Raw genomic sequence first — 18,117 nt, forward strand, 5'->3', positions numbered from 1 at the left:
ATTCTTTGTTTTAACCAGATCACCAGCTATTGAGAAGCAAGAAATTGAGTTTGATTCTTCTTTACTTGAAGAAAATGAAAGTCTTCTGGCTAATGAGATCATGTGGAATAATTTAACAGCAGAGAGTTTGCAAATAATGTAAGTAGAAAATTCAAAATATTTATAGATTATTGCAATAGTCTTAGTTTTTATGTTAGATTTAAGTGATTTACTAAATTTTAAGTGTTCATTTATTGCTTCATGAGCCAGTTTTTATTCAAAACTTTTACTATCATTATTTTCAACATTAATTTTGGTAATGCTTTATATAAAAGTTTTGTCTGATACTATAAACATTTATTAATAAACTTTTATGTTCTCTATATATGTTCTTTTATTTAGTATTTATTTCAGTTATAAAATTACAGTAGTTTTTAGTAGTATATTTATTAGTCTATTTCCAAAATTCTTTGACTCAGTATTCTACCTTTATCTGAGGTAGCATTTTATGTTCCAAAATTTTATTTTTTAAATGAAGTAAAGGAATATGATGATTTTTACATTTTTAACTAAATTGTTACATTTGTCTTTCAAAGCAGTCTTCTAGGGGAAGGGATTATTATTACCATTTTCCATATGGACATATTTGAGCTGTTAGGAGCCTCTGAGACTGCAAGTTTAATGCCTTCATTTTATGGATGGGAAAAATGAGTTCAGAGTGATCATGTAATTTTATCATTATTCACCTAGAGCTGAGCTGAGACTATAACTCACAACTTCTGGCTCTTGGTCAAATGTGCCTTCTGTTAGAGAATTCTGTGTCTTATTTTCTTTCAAAACAGATTCACTACTAAGTTGTATGAACTCAGATTCTTTTTTTTAAATTAGGATGTTTTAGTAAATTCAATTTAGTTTAACAGATGTTGATTATGTATGTGATATGGGCAAATAACCTTATTATATTTGGGGGAAAATAGGAAAATGCTCCTATCCTCAAGAAATCTACTTTTTTTTTTAAGGAAGGGAGATGTAAGTATATATAAAGATGATAAAATTAATACAGAAATCTAAAATATATTTTTTGGGGGGTAGCTAGGTGGCAAAGTGGATAGAGCACTGGTCCTGGAGTCAGGAGGAACTGAGTTCAAATGTGACCTCAGACACTTAATAATTGCCTAGCTGTGTGACTTTGGGCAAGTCACTCTTAACCCCATTGCTTTTAAAAAATAAATTTTTTTTCATTTATTCACATATATATAGATAGATAGATAGATAGATAGATAGATAGATACTTTTTGCAAGGAGATGGGGTTGTGTTAAGTTACTCTTTAGTTTTTTGCAAGGTAAATGGGGTTAAGTGGCTTGCCCAAAGCCAAGCTAGGTAGCTTGGTAATTATTGAGTATCTGAGGTCAGATTTGAATTCAGGTACTTCTGACTCCAGGGCCGGTGCTCTATCCACTGTGCCACCTAGCCTTCTCATGTGTTAAGTTACTCTTAACGCCATTGCTTTTACTAAATAAAATTTTAGGGGCGGCTAGGTGGCGTAGTGGATAATGCACCGGCCTTGGAGTCAGAAGTACCTGGGTTCAAATCTGGTCGCAGACACTTAATAATTACCTGTGTGACCTTGGGCAAGCCACTTAACCCCATTTGCCTTGCAAAAACCTAAAAATAATTAAATAAATGAAATTTTATGCATACATATATATATATATATATGTATGTATGTATGTATGTATGTATATATATATTTTGCTCAAGGTCACACAGCTAGGCAATTATTGAGTATTTGAGGCTGGATTTGAACTCAGGTACTCCTGACTCCAGGGCCAGTGTTCTAGCCACTGTGCCATCTAGCTGTCCCCAGAAATATAAAATTTTTCAAGGAAGAGTGTATGTTGAAGGCTTAAAGAATCAGGAAATCCCTAATGAAAAAAGTGGCAACTAAACTTTGCTTTGGAGGAAACTAGGGATTCTCCAAGGTGAAGGTAAAAGAGAATGAATTCCAGACATTTCAATTGTGCTCACTGAGATAATAGAAACAGTTAGGACCAAATCCTTCTTAATGTATTATCAGTACTTTCATTTATTATGCAGTTAATAATTGACTTCCCTGTTTGGAGTCCTGGATCTTTAAAACAATTCTTTAGCTAGTTTCTTGACTGACTAAATATTACAATGAATGTTCATGGATAAATATATGGATCTATCCCTTTATTATTAGAATCCTTGTTGCTAACTAGTTTCTTTAATTTTGAAATTTTTATACTCTTCTAAATTGATTATTATTTACTGTTTGATAATATTATCTGATAAGATGTTTCTATCTAATAAGATTAAAGAATTTCCTTTGTTTTTGCTGCCCTCACACTTGAGACTTAGTCTCTTATATCTATACTTTTGTAAAAGATAGTTCCCATGCTTGTAATACTTTGCTTTTTTCTTTTCTTAAAGGATCCCTAATTTTCTTGGAACCAAGCTAAAGTGACAACTTTACAGGAAACCATTGCTGATTCCCTCCCTGCTGTTAGTTTCTCCCCATTCTCATACTCCCAATTATTTTGTATTTATGTTGTATATATTTGCCATAAACTAATATCAGTACACATTATCTCCTCCACTAGATTGTAAACTCATTTTTTCCTTTGTATTACTGTTACCTAAGACAGTGGTTGTCACAAAGTAACTGCAGTGATTTTTAAAACTTTATGACTGTCTCTTAGGAATGGGTGTGATTTCATTTGACTTGGCCAAATAGAGTTGGAGGAATTGAAGATTCTTGGCATAGTAATTTATGTAAGTTAAGGATCAGTCTAAAAAGATATCCCTCCACATTGGGGCAGGAAGGAAGGGTAAAGTATCCTCCTCATCTTAAAAATCTGTAAATTTTTTTTGACTATCCTTTTGTACCAAAGAGGAAGTCTGATTTTTCTTTTTCTTGGGGGGGGGGGGGTGAGAGAGAGAGAGAGAGATCGGTGTTTACAGTACATTTTTGTAAAATTTGGAAAGTGTTTGGACATAGGTTTTGGGTTGTCTGCTGGCCTTTGCCTGTCGTCTGAGTCTTCCACAAAACTACTCCAATTTCCATTTAATTTCTTATGTGACCCTGAGAGAAATCAAAAACCTCAGTAGAGAGAGAGAGTTGCAATGTGGAAGGGCTAACTGTAGCTAATTACTGTTTAGTATTTTCTTTATTTTTACTTTGCTATATTTATGTTGCAAATAATTGTATAAGAATAATTGTATTCTTTCTACTTGTATTCCTAGCACCTAGCAAAGTTCCTGGGACTTAGTAGATGTTTAATATATATTTGTTGGTTGGTGAGTTGACTGATATTTACCTTTTTTTTTCAACTTCTACCCACTATTTATAACCATGAACTTTGGGGCCATATAGAATAAATCCAACCATCTATTATGTTCTTCAGGAACTCCCATTTCTTTCACCCATCCAATTAGTAAGTGCTCCTTATTTGCCAACCATTAAGTTCAAGGAGCTTTCATTCTTTCAGAGGAGACAATTTACTTACACATAAATATGTACTAAATAAATCCAAGATAATTTGGGAAAGGAGGGCAGCAGAGAGGATCAGGACAGTTTGGAAGTGACACTTGAATCAAGATGTAATTAGACCCTCTAGTTCACCTTGATTGCTAGCTTTGAATATTTTTTGTATAGATATTGGAGATTGTAGCTTTTATTACTGATTACTTTCTTGAATTTTCATCTCCTATGAACATTGTGTTTGAACTATTACTTTTCCTTCATTCTCATTTCTTTCTTAGATGAAGATTCTTTGACAGTTCTGTCTCCATTTGTTTTACTTTAAATCCCTTTTCATTAGATTTGTACAATGCTAGGCAAAGACATCTTGAGCAGCTTTTGTTAGGTGAACTCCATCCTTGAAAGAATTATGTCATTCCCATATTTTAAGCTATAGTTCAGAAATCTAAGTTCTCTTGTCAACCATTTTTATACCATTCTTTGCCCCCATGATCTTCAGTTTTTTTATCAAGCTTTTCTAATCTTCCAAAACTGTTCCTGACAATATCACTTCTTTAAATTAACCAATCAGTAGTCAATTATATGCCTGCCTACTATAGTAGGAAGAAACTGTAAAGAATTGTGCTGTGAGCTGAGGATACAATAAAAATTGAGTCTGTCTCCAGAGTAAAGGAATTTGCATTCTACTAGAAATCACTAGAATTTAATAGTAGTTTTCAATTTCAATAAGCTTTTGAAATCCTTTATTGTGTTTTATATAGATAACCCAGAAAGACTCAACACTTCTGTTGTTAACAGATTTCAGATCAAAAGATGGCTAGTCTAGTTCTTCTTAGCAGGGAGTTACTTACTATCATTTTGATAATACTTATGTTTTCTTTGATTAATCCTTAGATCAGATGAGAAACTAAGGTCTAGAAAAATTAAGTAACTTGCCCAAGATCTCATAGGTAGCAGTGTCAGGATTGGACCTAGTTAGAGCCTCTAGGCTCAGGGTGCTTTCTTCTTCAATTCAGTAAATGTTTGTTATTTAGTTGTGTATGACTCTTTGTGAACATATGTACCAAAACACTCCAGACCTTTCTGGGCTCTACATCTCTTGAAGGCTGTCCAAGTTCTTGTTGGTTGTTTGCATGACAGCATCTATCCATCTCCCCTTCCACCATTCCTTTTTCCTTTGGTCTTCAATCTTTCCCAGCATCAGGGTCTTTTTCAGTTAAGTCCAGTCTTCTCATCATGTGACCAAAATATTTAAACTTCAGCTTCAGTATTTGACTTTCTAGTGAAAAGCCTGAATTAATTCCTTTAAGTACTGATGTATTTGACTTCTTTACTGTCTGAGGGATTCTCAAAAGTCTTTTCCAGAATCACAGTTTAAAGTTGTTGATTTTGTGGCAATCAGGTTTCCTTACAGTCTAACTCACAACCAAACATTGCTGCTGGAAAAACTACAGCTTTGATCTTTGCCAGGCAAGGTGATGTCTCTGCTTTTTACATTACTGTCCAGATTTGCCATAGCTTTCTTTCCAAGGAGCACACATCTTTTAATTTCATAGTTATAGTCACAGATTGTAGTAATCTTTGAGCCCAAGAATATAAAATCTGACACTTTGCATTCTTCTCCCTCTATTTGCCAGGAAATGAAGGGACCAGTTACCAATAGCATAGTTTTTTTTGATGTTAAGTTTCAAATCAGCTTTTATATATTCCTTTTTCATTCTTATTAAGAGTCTTCTTAATTCCTCTTCACTTAGTATGGTTAGATTGGTATCTTCTGCATATCTTTAAGACTGATGATATTTTTCTAGGCAACCTTAATTCTAGCTTTTGATTTATCCAGTCTGGTATTTTGCATGATGTACTCTGCATATAATTTAAATAATCAATAGTTCCATATTAGATTCTAACTGTTGCTTCTTTGCCCACATACATACAGGTTTCTCAGGAGACAATTAAGATGGTCTTGATGACGTATCTCATATTTTGTTGTGATCCACATAGCTCCTGACAGGGTCAATACAAATAAGAAAAAGACAGTTCTTGCCTTCTGGGGTGGGGAGAGGGGAAAATAATCTACAAAAGGAAGCCGGAAGGGGCAGGGGAAGAGAGAAGAAACCCTGGGGGATCCATGGAGGTGCAGATGGGGTGAGCTTCAAAGTCCAGTTTCTACACTCTAAAGGAAAGCTTTGGGTGGAGTTTAATGATCCCTCTTCCAGCTCTGCATTCAGAGGAAAGATGGCTAAGGGCCCAGTATATCTAAACCTGGCTTAACCAGCATGATGAGATTTCTGGTGATCAATTTATCTTTGGGGGGATAGCTTCTTTGTAGATTTGAGACTTAAGTGAATCTTTTGGATACTGGAAATCTATTTCTCCTTTCTTGGAGTTCTTATCAAGGTCCCTTTTTTTTTTAAATTTAAGGCAATGTAGTTAAGTGACTTGCCCAAGGTCACACAGCTAGGCCATTATTAAGTGCCTGAGGCTGGATTTGAATTCAGGTCCTTCTTCCCCCAGAGCTGGTGCTGTATCCACTGCGCCACCTAACTACCCCTAAAGTTCACTTTTGATGTAGGTCTGTAGAGTTCTGAGAGCTCATGTCTGAAGCTGCCTTTCTTCCGTGTGTCTCCTTTGACCTTGATACTACTCTTTGTGGACATTGTTACTGATCCTGATTAAAAACTTAAGACATTCTGATCTTTTGCAGTTTCTAGTATAGTTGCAGCTCTTGGTTTTGGGAGGCCTTTGCTTTCTTTGTTGTTCTCATGATGTTTCCCCTGAATGTCACAATTTTTGCTAAGTTTTTTCCAGAGCTCTGAATCATCTTTTCTTAACAGTTTAATCTGTTCTTAGCTTCTAATTCAGAAACACTGTGTTTTACACTTTTGTTCAAATGCAATCTATATGAGGGATTGATTTAAATATTTTAATAAATAATTATTGAATTCTTTGAAAAGTCAAAAGGTGAACCCTCCATAAAAAAGGTGGTGCTATAAATGGAAGTAAATGGAATGTAAAGCTGTTTATTGAGACTCTAACAGTGGGTGGTGGGGAGAACAAGTCTTTTTTATAAGGCATTGGATAAAGGAGGCAGGGTGGTATGGTTTCTATAGGAACTGGGAACCAGTGGGGACTCCAGGAAGTATATATTTTATTTGAGGGGTCATTAGGGTGAGATTGGGCATTGTTGGGAGTTTCTATGGAGGTTAGGATTCCTGTCCTTAGGAAGGGATAATCAATGAGGCTCTAATGGGCAAGAATGAAACTCAGGCCTGGATTCAACACATTTCAAGTAAAGTAAAATCAATGTTGTATATTAAGTTTGTGTTGTCCTAGCTCTGGGCCCATGTTCTATATATTTCTTCCTCTTTGGTAGCTAATAATTTTATATTTTCTAATTTACTTGTCTTCTTGAAAATAATATCCTCGTAAAGGAAAAAAGAAAAATTTAACTATATATTACTCTTCTAATTAATGAGGGGCATATACATTATTGTTTCTTAGTGCTGATAATAAAAGACTGTAAGGTAAACTTGATTTGAAAATGTAACCCGTCCTATGTACCTTGGTGAATAAGTAATTTCTCCTCCTTATTCCTAAATCTCATAAGAAAAAAAATACAATTTACACCATAGCCCTTCTAGTTCAACTTGTTAACACCTCTCACCTAGAATACTTCAAGATAACTGAACTCCTTGCTTTTTCTTTTTTCTTAAGTTTTTTTTGCAAGGCAATGGGGTTAAGAGTGACTTGCCCAAGGTCACACAACTAGGCAATTATTAAGTATCTGAAGCTGGATTTGAACTCAGATCCTCCTGACTCCAGGGCCAGTGCTCTATCTACTGTACCATGTAGCTGCCACTGAGCTCCCCCCCCCCCCCCTTCTTTTAACCCCAACCTCCATTACTGCTGAAAAATTGATAGTTCCAAAGCACATAAGAAGCTGCTTCTGAGGATCCTATTGCCTCTAGGATAAAATGCAAAATTTTTTTCTTGGTATTTATAACCTTTTACACTTTATTTTCCACACTGTTTACATTTTATTCCTCCTGGTGCATTCTCTGTTGACCAGATTGATGCTGTTCCCTGTAGACACAACTCTGTCTCCCATAGCTGTGCCTTGGACATTCTGTCCTCGGGACCCAAAATGCTTTACCTTCTTATTTACCCTTTTGGATACCTTCTAGACTTCTATAACTGGCCTTTCTTGACCTCATTTCTATTATTTTGTGTTTATCTTCTTTCTGCATATTTCTGTGTGTGTGTGTGTGTGTGTGTGTGTGTGTTATTTCCTACTATTAGAAGTTAAATATTCTTATCACAGGGACTATTTAATTTTTGTCTTTGTTTTGTCCTCTTGGACTAAGTTGAATTAAGGTAAGGCAAATTAGAATACTATGCACTGAACTTTCAGTTGAATGCTGGGGATTCTACTATAAGCAAAAATAAAAATTGCTGCTCTCAGGGTGTTTACATTTTAATAAGGAAAAGCATTAAATAAAAGGGAGCTGAAAGCAGGGTGGGTGAGTAGAGAACATGGTGAAGATGGGGAAACTCTCAAGAGTCAGAAGTTGACTGACAATAGATTCTAAGCTAAAAAAGGGAAAATTGTTTCTATGAAGCTACCAATTTAGATACCTCAAAGAGATGTAAATAGAAAATAAGACTTCAACATGTATACAGATCAATAGATACAAAATAAATAGAAAATAGATTTTGATTGTGGAAAGCATTTCGAATTGAGGAGTGTATTAATAATTGGGAGAATAAAGAAAAATCAGTTGTAGGAAGCAGCAGTTGATCTGAGGTTTGAAAGAATCATGGGGGTTCCAGGTTGAGTAGCTGTGAAAGGTAAGTATACCAAATATAGTGAAGACCATGATACCTACAATGGGGACTAACTGGCCAGTTTGCCTGGATCAGAATATATGGTTCAGGGAGTTTAATGTGGAAGGAGTTGGTGCCAGATTGTGAAAGACTTGGCATTCCAAGCAGAAGAGTTTCGTTATTCTAGATGCAAAAGGAAATTACTAAATCTCTTAAGTGTTGATTGTAAAATTACTGTTAACGAGTTAAAATTGTACCAAAATGGTATTTCTTTAAATTTATTGTATTATATGGAATAAGTAATAATACAAATATTAAAACCTTTATAAACAAAAGAATTTTATGAATTCTAAATGTATGATACTAACCAATAAATTTGGGCAAACTTTTCTCAGCTGTTAGTCAATATTTATCATATATCTACTGAATGTAGAATATCATGTTCAGTAATTATAGTAAAGATAAATTATATTTTTGTGACTTCTAAAGGTTCCCTAGAGTAAATAAATCAGAATTTTCAGAATGAACATGAATCTAAAGGATGCAATGAAAACAGATTTTAGATAATTTTTTTTCTCCATGACAGGAACCAAACCATTTCTTCTTCTTCCTCTTTTTCTCCCCCTTCCCCATGCTGCCCTTGGAGAATTCAAACTGGAGGAACTGATTAATAAAAATTAATCTCCTATTAGTGAAACATGAGAAGAGACTGAGCAGGGACTAATTCAGTATTCATCACTCATTCCTTATAGGCTATCCTCCTTTCCCAGACTTCACTTATATATGGCTTGCAAAACACATAGAAATTAACATTCTTTAATACTATCCTTCAAAAGACTCAAAACAAAAATTTCAGCCTACAAATGGCAGTGTTTTTTAATTTGATAATAAAATTTTTTAATTAGTGGAAATTATTTTTTGCTTCCATTGACTTTTTTTTGTGTATCTTAATGTTGAAAATTTGGTATATTTAGAAGTAGAAATTGCCTAGTACACATTCAAATATATATGTACATATGTATATATATATGCATATGTATGTATATATAAATATAAATATATATGTATATGTATATATATATATATATATATTTTGTTCATTCATTTATTGATTGGGTAGCATATATTCATTCTAGGTTGAAAACTGTTGAAGAAGAATTGATCCAAACCCAGCAGATGCTGTTAAACAAGGAGGAAGTTGTTCTGGAACTAGAAAAGAGTATTGAAGAATCTTCTAAGACCTGTGAAAAGAAGTCTGAGTAAGTAAAAAAAAAAAAACCAACTCAAAAGAAAGAAGTGCAATTATTTTAATATTACACCATCTATTTCTCATCTGTTAGAGTGGGGACTTTCTCAAAATCTAATCTTTTGTATCAGTGGCTTTTGAGACCTTTTCAGGAGATCTTTGCTGTTAAAACTTTTCATAATAATATTATTTGTTCAGAGTTCAGTTTGTCTAACTCTGTGTGACCTCCATAATAATATTAAGATTTCTTAATTTTTAATGCAATTAAGATTAATAGATAAAACCTATATATACAAATGCTCTTTGCAGGGGGAGGGATTGCCTTTTCATTTTTTTTTTTTTAGTTTTTTTTGCAAGGCAAATGGGGTTAAGTGGCTTGCCCAAGGCCACACAGCTAGGTAATTATTAAGTGTCTGAAGTTGGATTTGAACTCAGGTACTCCTGACTCCAGGGCCCATGCTCTGTCCACTGTGCCACCTAGCCTCCCCTTTCAATGTTTTTTTAAGAATATAAAAGAGTCCTATGATCAAAAAGTTTCAAAATTGCTCTTCTAGATTAATGAAATTGTCACCAAATTTTTTTATTTGAGCTATTTTTAATAGAAATCTTTCTAATATGCTTTAAACATTTCCTTGATTACTTAAAGAGCACATTTTGAACATAACTTACCTGTTTTATGATGATTCTTGGCTGTCTTTTCAAGCAAAAATTATTACAGTCTTTCAGGAAATGACTGATAAATATTATACCCTCTTTTCTGCCTTTGCTCTTTATCTGTTTAGAGACTATTAATTGTAATAAGATCATAGGATTTGATCTTGAACAGATTTTAGGATTGTTTGGTTTGGCTCTGTTATTTTGTGGATTGGGAAACTGAAGCTGTGGCTAAGTGACTTACCTAAATTTTCACAGGTAGTTTGAAGCTCAAACAAGATAGATCTTCTGGCTCCCAATTCCATGCTTTTCCTATTACATTATGATATCATCTTCTCATATTCTTTTCTTTCCTCTGAAGGATACTCTCAATATATACATTATTCACTTTCATAAAGTTTCCATATAATTCTGTAGTCATAGATACGTTCTTTGTTAACTTTTTTTAAGGAATTAAAATAATTCCTCATTTATTTGGAACTATTCTTTGGAATACTCCCTTTACTGAGTTTTCTTGTAATAGAATCTCAGCTATTTTCAAGGTTGTATCCCTTATAGCACAGGATTTTCCTTAGTATATATATATATATATATATATATATATATATATATATATATATATATATATATATATATATATATATATACATATTAATATATGCATATATACATATGTATGTGGTCTGGTTCAGTCATTTTTACTAATTTTTTCAAGTGCTCTGATGAGACAGTTTCTGGGTAATTAATAATCAGTTTATTAATTAGACTAGCCAGCAATAAATAAATTGATGGTTACTGATTTCTCCAAGTAATTGAAGGGACTCTCTCTGAAACACCTTAAATTTGATATATACCTTCTTAATGGGGAACTCCCCTGAGAAGGGAAACCTAACACCGCTGGATCTTTAATGAGGAGGTAGGCTAAAAATTTTTAGTGCCTTTTCTTGAGAATGGGGTTTGATCATGCAACTTAACCTCTCCAGCAGTCTTGAAAGGGGAACCCATTTGCAAGTAGATCAGTTTTATTGATTTTCTCCTTCATGAAGTGGGTCACTTTAAACTCCAGTGGAGGGATACAGGGACATGGACTCCTTTCCCCAGGGTACAAGCTTACCCGGATTCTATTTATACTATTTATACTTTAATATATTATTTTACTCTAAACTGTTATTTTTACTCTAAAGAGAAGTTAGATGTCGTAGTTGGATGGGATCTTGTCCTAAAATTAAGAAGCATGTTCCTTGAGTGCTAGGGGTATTCTCCTCAATCAGTCATGTCCTTCAGAGACTTATTTGATTGAGAACTGGACTTTAATGAGGAAATTGAAAAGAAAAGCTTGGATCCCAATTTAATAATTGGTTATTAATATAATAATAACAATCTTTCAGTGCATTTCTGCATTTTTTTGAATAACAATCCTTATTTTTAGAGAGGATCAAAATAGATCTTTATAGAAATATTTATATATTTGTTCCATTTTTACATCTATTTCTTGTTCCTTTGTCAGTTTTTTGACTTCTATGTTTTAATTTGAATTTGTTGGTTTCAGACTTCAGAAGATTACAGAGTTGTTAAGATCATGTTTCTAGAACTGGAAAGGATCTGAGAGGCCATCTGGTCCAAATCATTCATTTTGTAAATGAGAAGAAACTCAGACTTAGGGAGGTAAAACTATTGAAGCAACTTACAGTATTTTTAAAAATGTCGACTGAGTGATCTTCTCTAAACTTAGCTGTGTTGGTCCTAATAGAACATTCTTTGTCTGCTTATTGAAACTATTCTTGAAACTTTTCTTGTATCAATCCACCCATCAGTTAAAGCATTTATTAGGCGCCCTTTATGTTGCAGCTTCTGTGCTATACACAAGAGATACAAAAAAAAAGAGCCTTTTGCTTTCAAGGAGTTTATATTCCATCTGGTCAGTCACATACATAAACAAATTCATACATCTATTTACATTTATGGGTGTACACACACACACACACACACACACTCAGTATAAAATATAAGGTGACTTTGGAGAGAAAGCATGATAGGGAACCTGCAAGAACTTATGGAGACAGCTCCATAACACAATTAGGTATTAGATATGACTATTTAAAGACTTTAAAATAATATATGTCAAATAAAATAAATCCTTCATTATTAATTTTCTGATTTAGTGACTATTCCTTCTATTTGTTTTTTTTTTTTAACTTAGACTACCAAGGGATCAGTGAACTTGGATAGGAAAAAATATTATTATTTTCATTAATCTCTAACTGAAATTTAGTATTTTCTTAAAAATTTTAAAAACATCATTATAAGCTTCTTAGTTTTGTACAGGATCCCACCTAACTAGGACACCTAACTTCTGTTTAGCATATAAATAACATGTTTATACTCTATAGAATAGAGTATAATAATATATTAGAGTATAAATAGTATAAATAGAATCCAGAAAGCATATAAAATATAAATAGAATCTAGTCAAGTTCTTAGCCTGGGAAAAGGAGTCCATGTACTTGTACCCATCCATTAGAGTTTAGGATGACCCAGTTCATGGAGGAGAAAATCAATGAGTAATCTTGAAGATGGGTTCCCCTATCCAGATTGCTGGAGGTAGTTGAGTTGCATGATTAAAACCTATTCTCAACAGGAGAATTATCATCTATTTACTAAATTGCGAATGAGTCCAGAAAATAAAATAAATTAATAACCCATACTTATAAGAACGATGTTTATGTTATCCTAAAGACCTAGCACAAAGTAGTTACTTAAAAAGTACTTGTTGATTGAATGATATGATCAAAGGGTCAAGTGACAATTGCACTTTTCTAGTAGATTTACACATTTTGTTATAGAATAGAGGAATCAGTTCAAAGCTCTACCAATAGTCAATTAATGTGTTCATGTTGCCCTAGCACACAACCCTTATCTCCTCTCCTCACCTTTGAATAGTTCCATTTTGTGTTATCATTTAAAATCTGATGGGTGTGAGATGAGATCTCAAATTTGTTTTAATTTGCTGATTTAGAGTGTTTTTAAAAATGCAGGTTTTTTTCAATTTATATTGTTGAGGAATGACTCTTGTATCATTTATATTATTATGTCAGTTTACTGTACATCTTGAGTACTATACATCTTGACATATCAAGGATATTTTTTCTAAAGTTTTTTCTTGATAGCCTTACTTATTCTTACTGCATTGATTTTATTTATGCAAAAGTACTTTTATTTTACAGACCTGAAGTTTTCTGATTATTTTTCTCTTGTATGGTTCAACATTCCTTTCCCAATCATTTCTGTGACCTTTTTCTATGTTTATGGGCAAGTTAAACCTATTAACATTCAAGGTCATGAGTTCTTCATTTATTTTTTTACTTCATATTTTGTTATGGATCTTTGTAATTTTGTTAAAAAAAATCAGCATTTAGTATATTTAACTTTTTCTTGGAATGATTCCTTTCCCTTATAGTTAAGACTTACATTTTGTTCTTTTTTCTTGATTGTAATGAACCTTAAGTTTCTTTTTTTTTTAAAGCTTAAAAGAACACTCATCCTTACTCTACATTCTTCCCTTATCTTAGCCACCTCTTCACCCTACCTCATGTGATTCTATTTTTATGGCACTAATAATTTTTATACCTCTTTTTACCCAGTCTATGCAAGCAGACTTGTCTTCTAGTTCCCATTTTTTCTTCTTTTCCTTGGCCTTTCCCTGAGGTGCTATGTTTTAAAGAATTATCAAGTACTGTCTTGCCTTTTCATTCATTATTCTCATTGTCTTGATCACCAAAGATCAAGACTGAGCTCTTTCTTTCTTCATTGATCACAAAATGGACTTTTTTTAGCATTTAAATACTTTCACCTGGCCTTTTCAAAGGAAACAAATTTGTATATTGCTCTTAGGGGAAGTATTTACAAACATGCAAAAAAAAATTCTGCCCAAAAGAATGTCCTTGACCTTGAAAGGATAGAGCAAGAATGGTTATAGGAAATTGATACTTAAGATAAAGGAAGAGATAGTAAGGAAATTGAAAATTTCTTTAAAGGAATTCTATTAATGGGTTCAAGTCTGTTCTGCATGAACTATATGTTCAGGTAATTAAAAATTGACTGTCAGGATTAGCCACAGTCAGTGATAATTGAAAGAGTATGGAGATTGGGAGATCTATTATAAGTCTGGAAAAAAGGCAAATTTCTTCCTTTTCAGTAAGGAGAAACTTCAAACTGCAGATCATTATTTGATTGACTTTGATTTCTGGAAAAATTCTAGAACCTGTATTATCATTAGGAAGCATCTTAGAATAATGGTCTCCAAACTTTTTTGATCTTATACCCCTTTTAATAAGACATTTTCCATCATGCATTCCTAATATCTGCACCTCTATGGGAATATAATGTGTATAGAGACAAATATGTGTACACAGGTTTACATATTCTTACACTGTCAAATTTTATATAAAAATAAATATATACTATAGTTATGGTATATTATGGACTTTGTTAAAACATAACAATTAAAAAGGATAAGAGAAAGATGGAACAAATTATTTTGAAAGTTTAAATTTTATTTAATAACTTTACAAAAATTTTCATACTCATTCAAAATATTAGTAAAAATAAAGTATTGATTGTGGCTCATTATTTTTTTATGGCTCATTATTTTTGATAATTATTTTTGACTGCCTTTTGATAAATCCTGGGAGATAGGATGGAAGTGAAAAAGAAATTGATTTTTTTTTTTGTTCAGTTAAGTTGGCCACTGCAACTTGTCAAGAAGTCAAATGCCTTTTTCTTAGGTAATTCTTAAAAATTGAATGAAACATATAATAAAAATTAAAAAATACATAACTGTCAATGGACATAAAAATTTTTCAGAAGTAGTCACCTTTTTTCTGTATTTATATATATATAACTATATATAATAGAGAGTATACTGGAAGGAGGAGAAAGGGAGATTGATAACTTTACATAGCTCTTCCTAACTTAAATCTACATCACTTGCATGTTATTGGTATTACCTCCATAATGACTTGATCCTCTTTGAAAATGGACAAACAATAAGAACCCAATTACTCTGTATTAATTTGCTTTGATTCTCTTTATATATTATTTGTATTCACACACATATACATGCACAAATATACACACATGCAAACACGACTTTAATTTCCTCTCTTAGAATGCATACTCCTTGCAAGTAACAATCTTTGTGTTTGCATTACCAGAGTCTAGCACATACTAGAAGCTTAGTACATCCTTATTGATTGCTTTTTTAAAGCTCCATGATGTATAAAGATTTTCTTATTTTTTCTGTAGCATGACTATACTCTTCAGCATAATTGTTTTGAAATTATTTGTGTTTCATTTGCTCTTTTAGTATTGTGCTTCTGCTGAGCCAAAAACAGGCACTAGAAGAGCTAAAGCATTCAATCCAGCAGTTAAGATGTGCTGAGGCCAAGTTCACAGCCCAGAAAACACTCCTAGAACAAAAAGTGCAAGAGAATGATGGAAAAGATCCACCTCCCGTGGTCAATTATGAAGAAGATGCTAGATCTGTTACATCGATGGTAAGTGAGCAGTGGTCTGCAATGGTAATAATCAGAGAAGATGATTGCTAAGGGGGGTCAATATAATAATTAAAGTTTCTTAATGTAACTAATTATACTAGGTTATAGACATTTTGCAAAATAAAACTTAATGTAAAACTGAACACTGGGATCTGTGATTTTATTGGTTTAAGGAGCTTCCAAATGAGAAAGTTCTTTAACTACTTATGCAGATGGTTATCTCTTCTGCAAATTACTTTCTTATAAGTTTGCCTAGAGCCCTGAAATACAAAGAAATTTCCCCAGTCATACAGCTATAACATGTAGTTCTTTCTGGTTCTGAAACTCGGTCTCTATCCAGTAAACCATACATTCTTGGGTTTTTTGGGTTTATATTATTACAGTAATCTTCTTGTGAGAGTAACCATAAACCCCCCTCCCCCCCAAAAAAGATGAGGAAACCTCAAGAATAGTGAGAGAGAAAAAAACTGCACTTCAGTCTGTGTTCAGATTCCAATGACTCTGTCTCTGGGATGAGTTGCCTTCTTTATCATAAGTCCACCAAAGAAGTTGTTTCAATATTTTCCACATAGTTCCTATCATTAGTTGTATTTCCCTCTACCCTCTTCCTTCCCACTCTCATTTATTCTATTCTCTCTCTCCTTTTACCCTCTCTCTGTTCAGAAGTGTGTTGTATCTAAGTAGCCTCTCCCGTGATCTTCCCTCTCTTCTATCACCTATTCCCCCCCTTCCCTCCTCCCATTCCCTCTTATCCCACCCCTTTCTTCTCATTTTTCTCTAGGGTAAGATAGATTTCTATACCCTATTAAGTGTGTATGTTATTTCCTCTCTGAACCATTTCACTCATTCCCCCTCGCCTTCTCCCATTTCACTCCATTCAAAAAGCTTTTTCTTGACTCTAATGTGAAATATCTTAGATCCTTCTTTCTCTCCTTTCTCTTCCTCCCAGTACTTTCCCTTATCACCCATTGACTCCATCTTTTTATTATATTATACCATTATATTCAGCTTCTTTCTGTGCCTTGTCTATATATATATATATACATATATATACATATACATATATATATATATATATATATATATATATATATATTCTCCTTCTAACTGCTCTTATAAATGAGAAAGTTTATCAGTTATCAGTATCTTCTTCCCATGCAGGAATACAAACAATTCAGCATCATTTAAGTTCCTCATAATTAGTCCTTCTCATTCACCCTCTCTATGGTTCACCTGAGTCCTGTGCTTGGAGATCAAACTTTCTGTTCAGCTCTGGTTGTTTCAGTAGGAAAGTTTGAAAGTCCCCTGTTTCATTGAAAGTCCATCTTTTCCCCTGAAAGAGGATGTTCAGTTTTTCTGGGTAGTTGGTTCTCGGTTGTAAACCAAGATCTTTTGCCTTCCAGAATATCATATTCCTTAATGTAGATGCTGCCAGATCCTATGTAATCCTAACTTTAGAGCCACAGTAGTTGAATTATTTGTTCCAGGCAGCCTTTAGTATTTTCTCTTTGATTTGGGAGTTTTGGAATTTGATTATAATTTTCCTGGAAGTTTTTCTTTTGGGATCTTTTTCAGGAGGTAATGGATAAATTCCCTCAATTTCTATTTTACCCTCTGCTTCTAGGATCTCAGGGCAATTTTGTTGTATTATTTCTTGAAAAAATGAAGTCTAGGCTCTTTTCCTGTTTATGACTTCCCGGTAGCCCAATAATTTTTAAATTATCTCTCTCCTGGATCTGTTTTTGGGGTTGGTTATTTTTCCAATGAGATATTTCACATTTTCTTCTAATTTTTGTTTTTTTTTGAAATAATTTCATTTCTTCTTGATTTCTTGCAAAGTCATGAGATTCCTTTAGTTCTATTATGCATTGGAAGGAGTTATTTTCTTCAGAGAGCTTTTTTAATCTCCTTTTCCAGCTGGCCAATTATGCTTTTCAAGGCATTCTTCTCCTCGTTTGCCTTTTGTTTTGCTTTTTTCTATTTGGCCTAAACTGGTTTTTAACACATTATTTTTTATTTTTTGTATTTCTTTCACCAAGCTGCTGATTTGGTTTTCATGATTTATCTGCATCACTCTCATTTCTCCTCCCAATTTTTCCTCTACCTCTCTTAATTGCTTTTCAAAGTGTTTTTTTGAGCTCATCCATAGCCTGAGCCTATTTTCTATTTCTCTTGGAGGTTTTGGGTACAGAAGCTTTGTTTTTTGTCACCTTCTGAATCTTCCATGTGACCAAAGTAATTTTCTATGGTCATATTCTCCTTTTTCTTTTGTTTGCTCATTTCCTCAGTCTATGACTGATTTACCACATTTCCAAGGCTTTGGGTTTTTATGGGATAACCTATTGGGACCTTA

General features: G+C 33.3%; 1 protein-coding gene across 6 annotated transcripts in view; it reads left to right on the plus strand.

The window, feature by feature from the left end:
* FER (FER tyrosine kinase) overlaps window positions 1–18,117 on the plus strand; it is a 325,332-nt gene that overhangs the window by 75,943 nt on the left and 231,272 nt on the right. For all 6 annotated transcript variants that reach the window (XR_012471562.1, XM_074201068.1, XM_074201064.1 and 3 more), the window contains 3 exons: window positions 19–138; window positions 9,446–9,568; window positions 15,575–15,764. Coding sequence is in view for 5 of the 6 variants with exons in the window: in XM_074201068.1 (XP_074057169.1) it covers window positions 19–138; window positions 9,446–9,568; window positions 15,575–15,764 (433 nt within the window). In the remaining variant the exon portion in view is untranslated. The remainder of the gene's footprint in view (window positions 1–18; window positions 139–9,445; window positions 9,569–15,574; window positions 15,765–18,117) is intronic.

The sequence above is a fragment of the Macrotis lagotis genome, chromosome X, assembly GCF_037893015.1.
Source record: "Macrotis lagotis isolate mMagLag1 chromosome X, bilby.v1.9.chrom.fasta, whole genome shotgun sequence".
Lineage (NCBI taxonomy): Eukaryota > Metazoa > Chordata > Mammalia > Peramelemorphia > Peramelidae > Macrotis > Macrotis lagotis.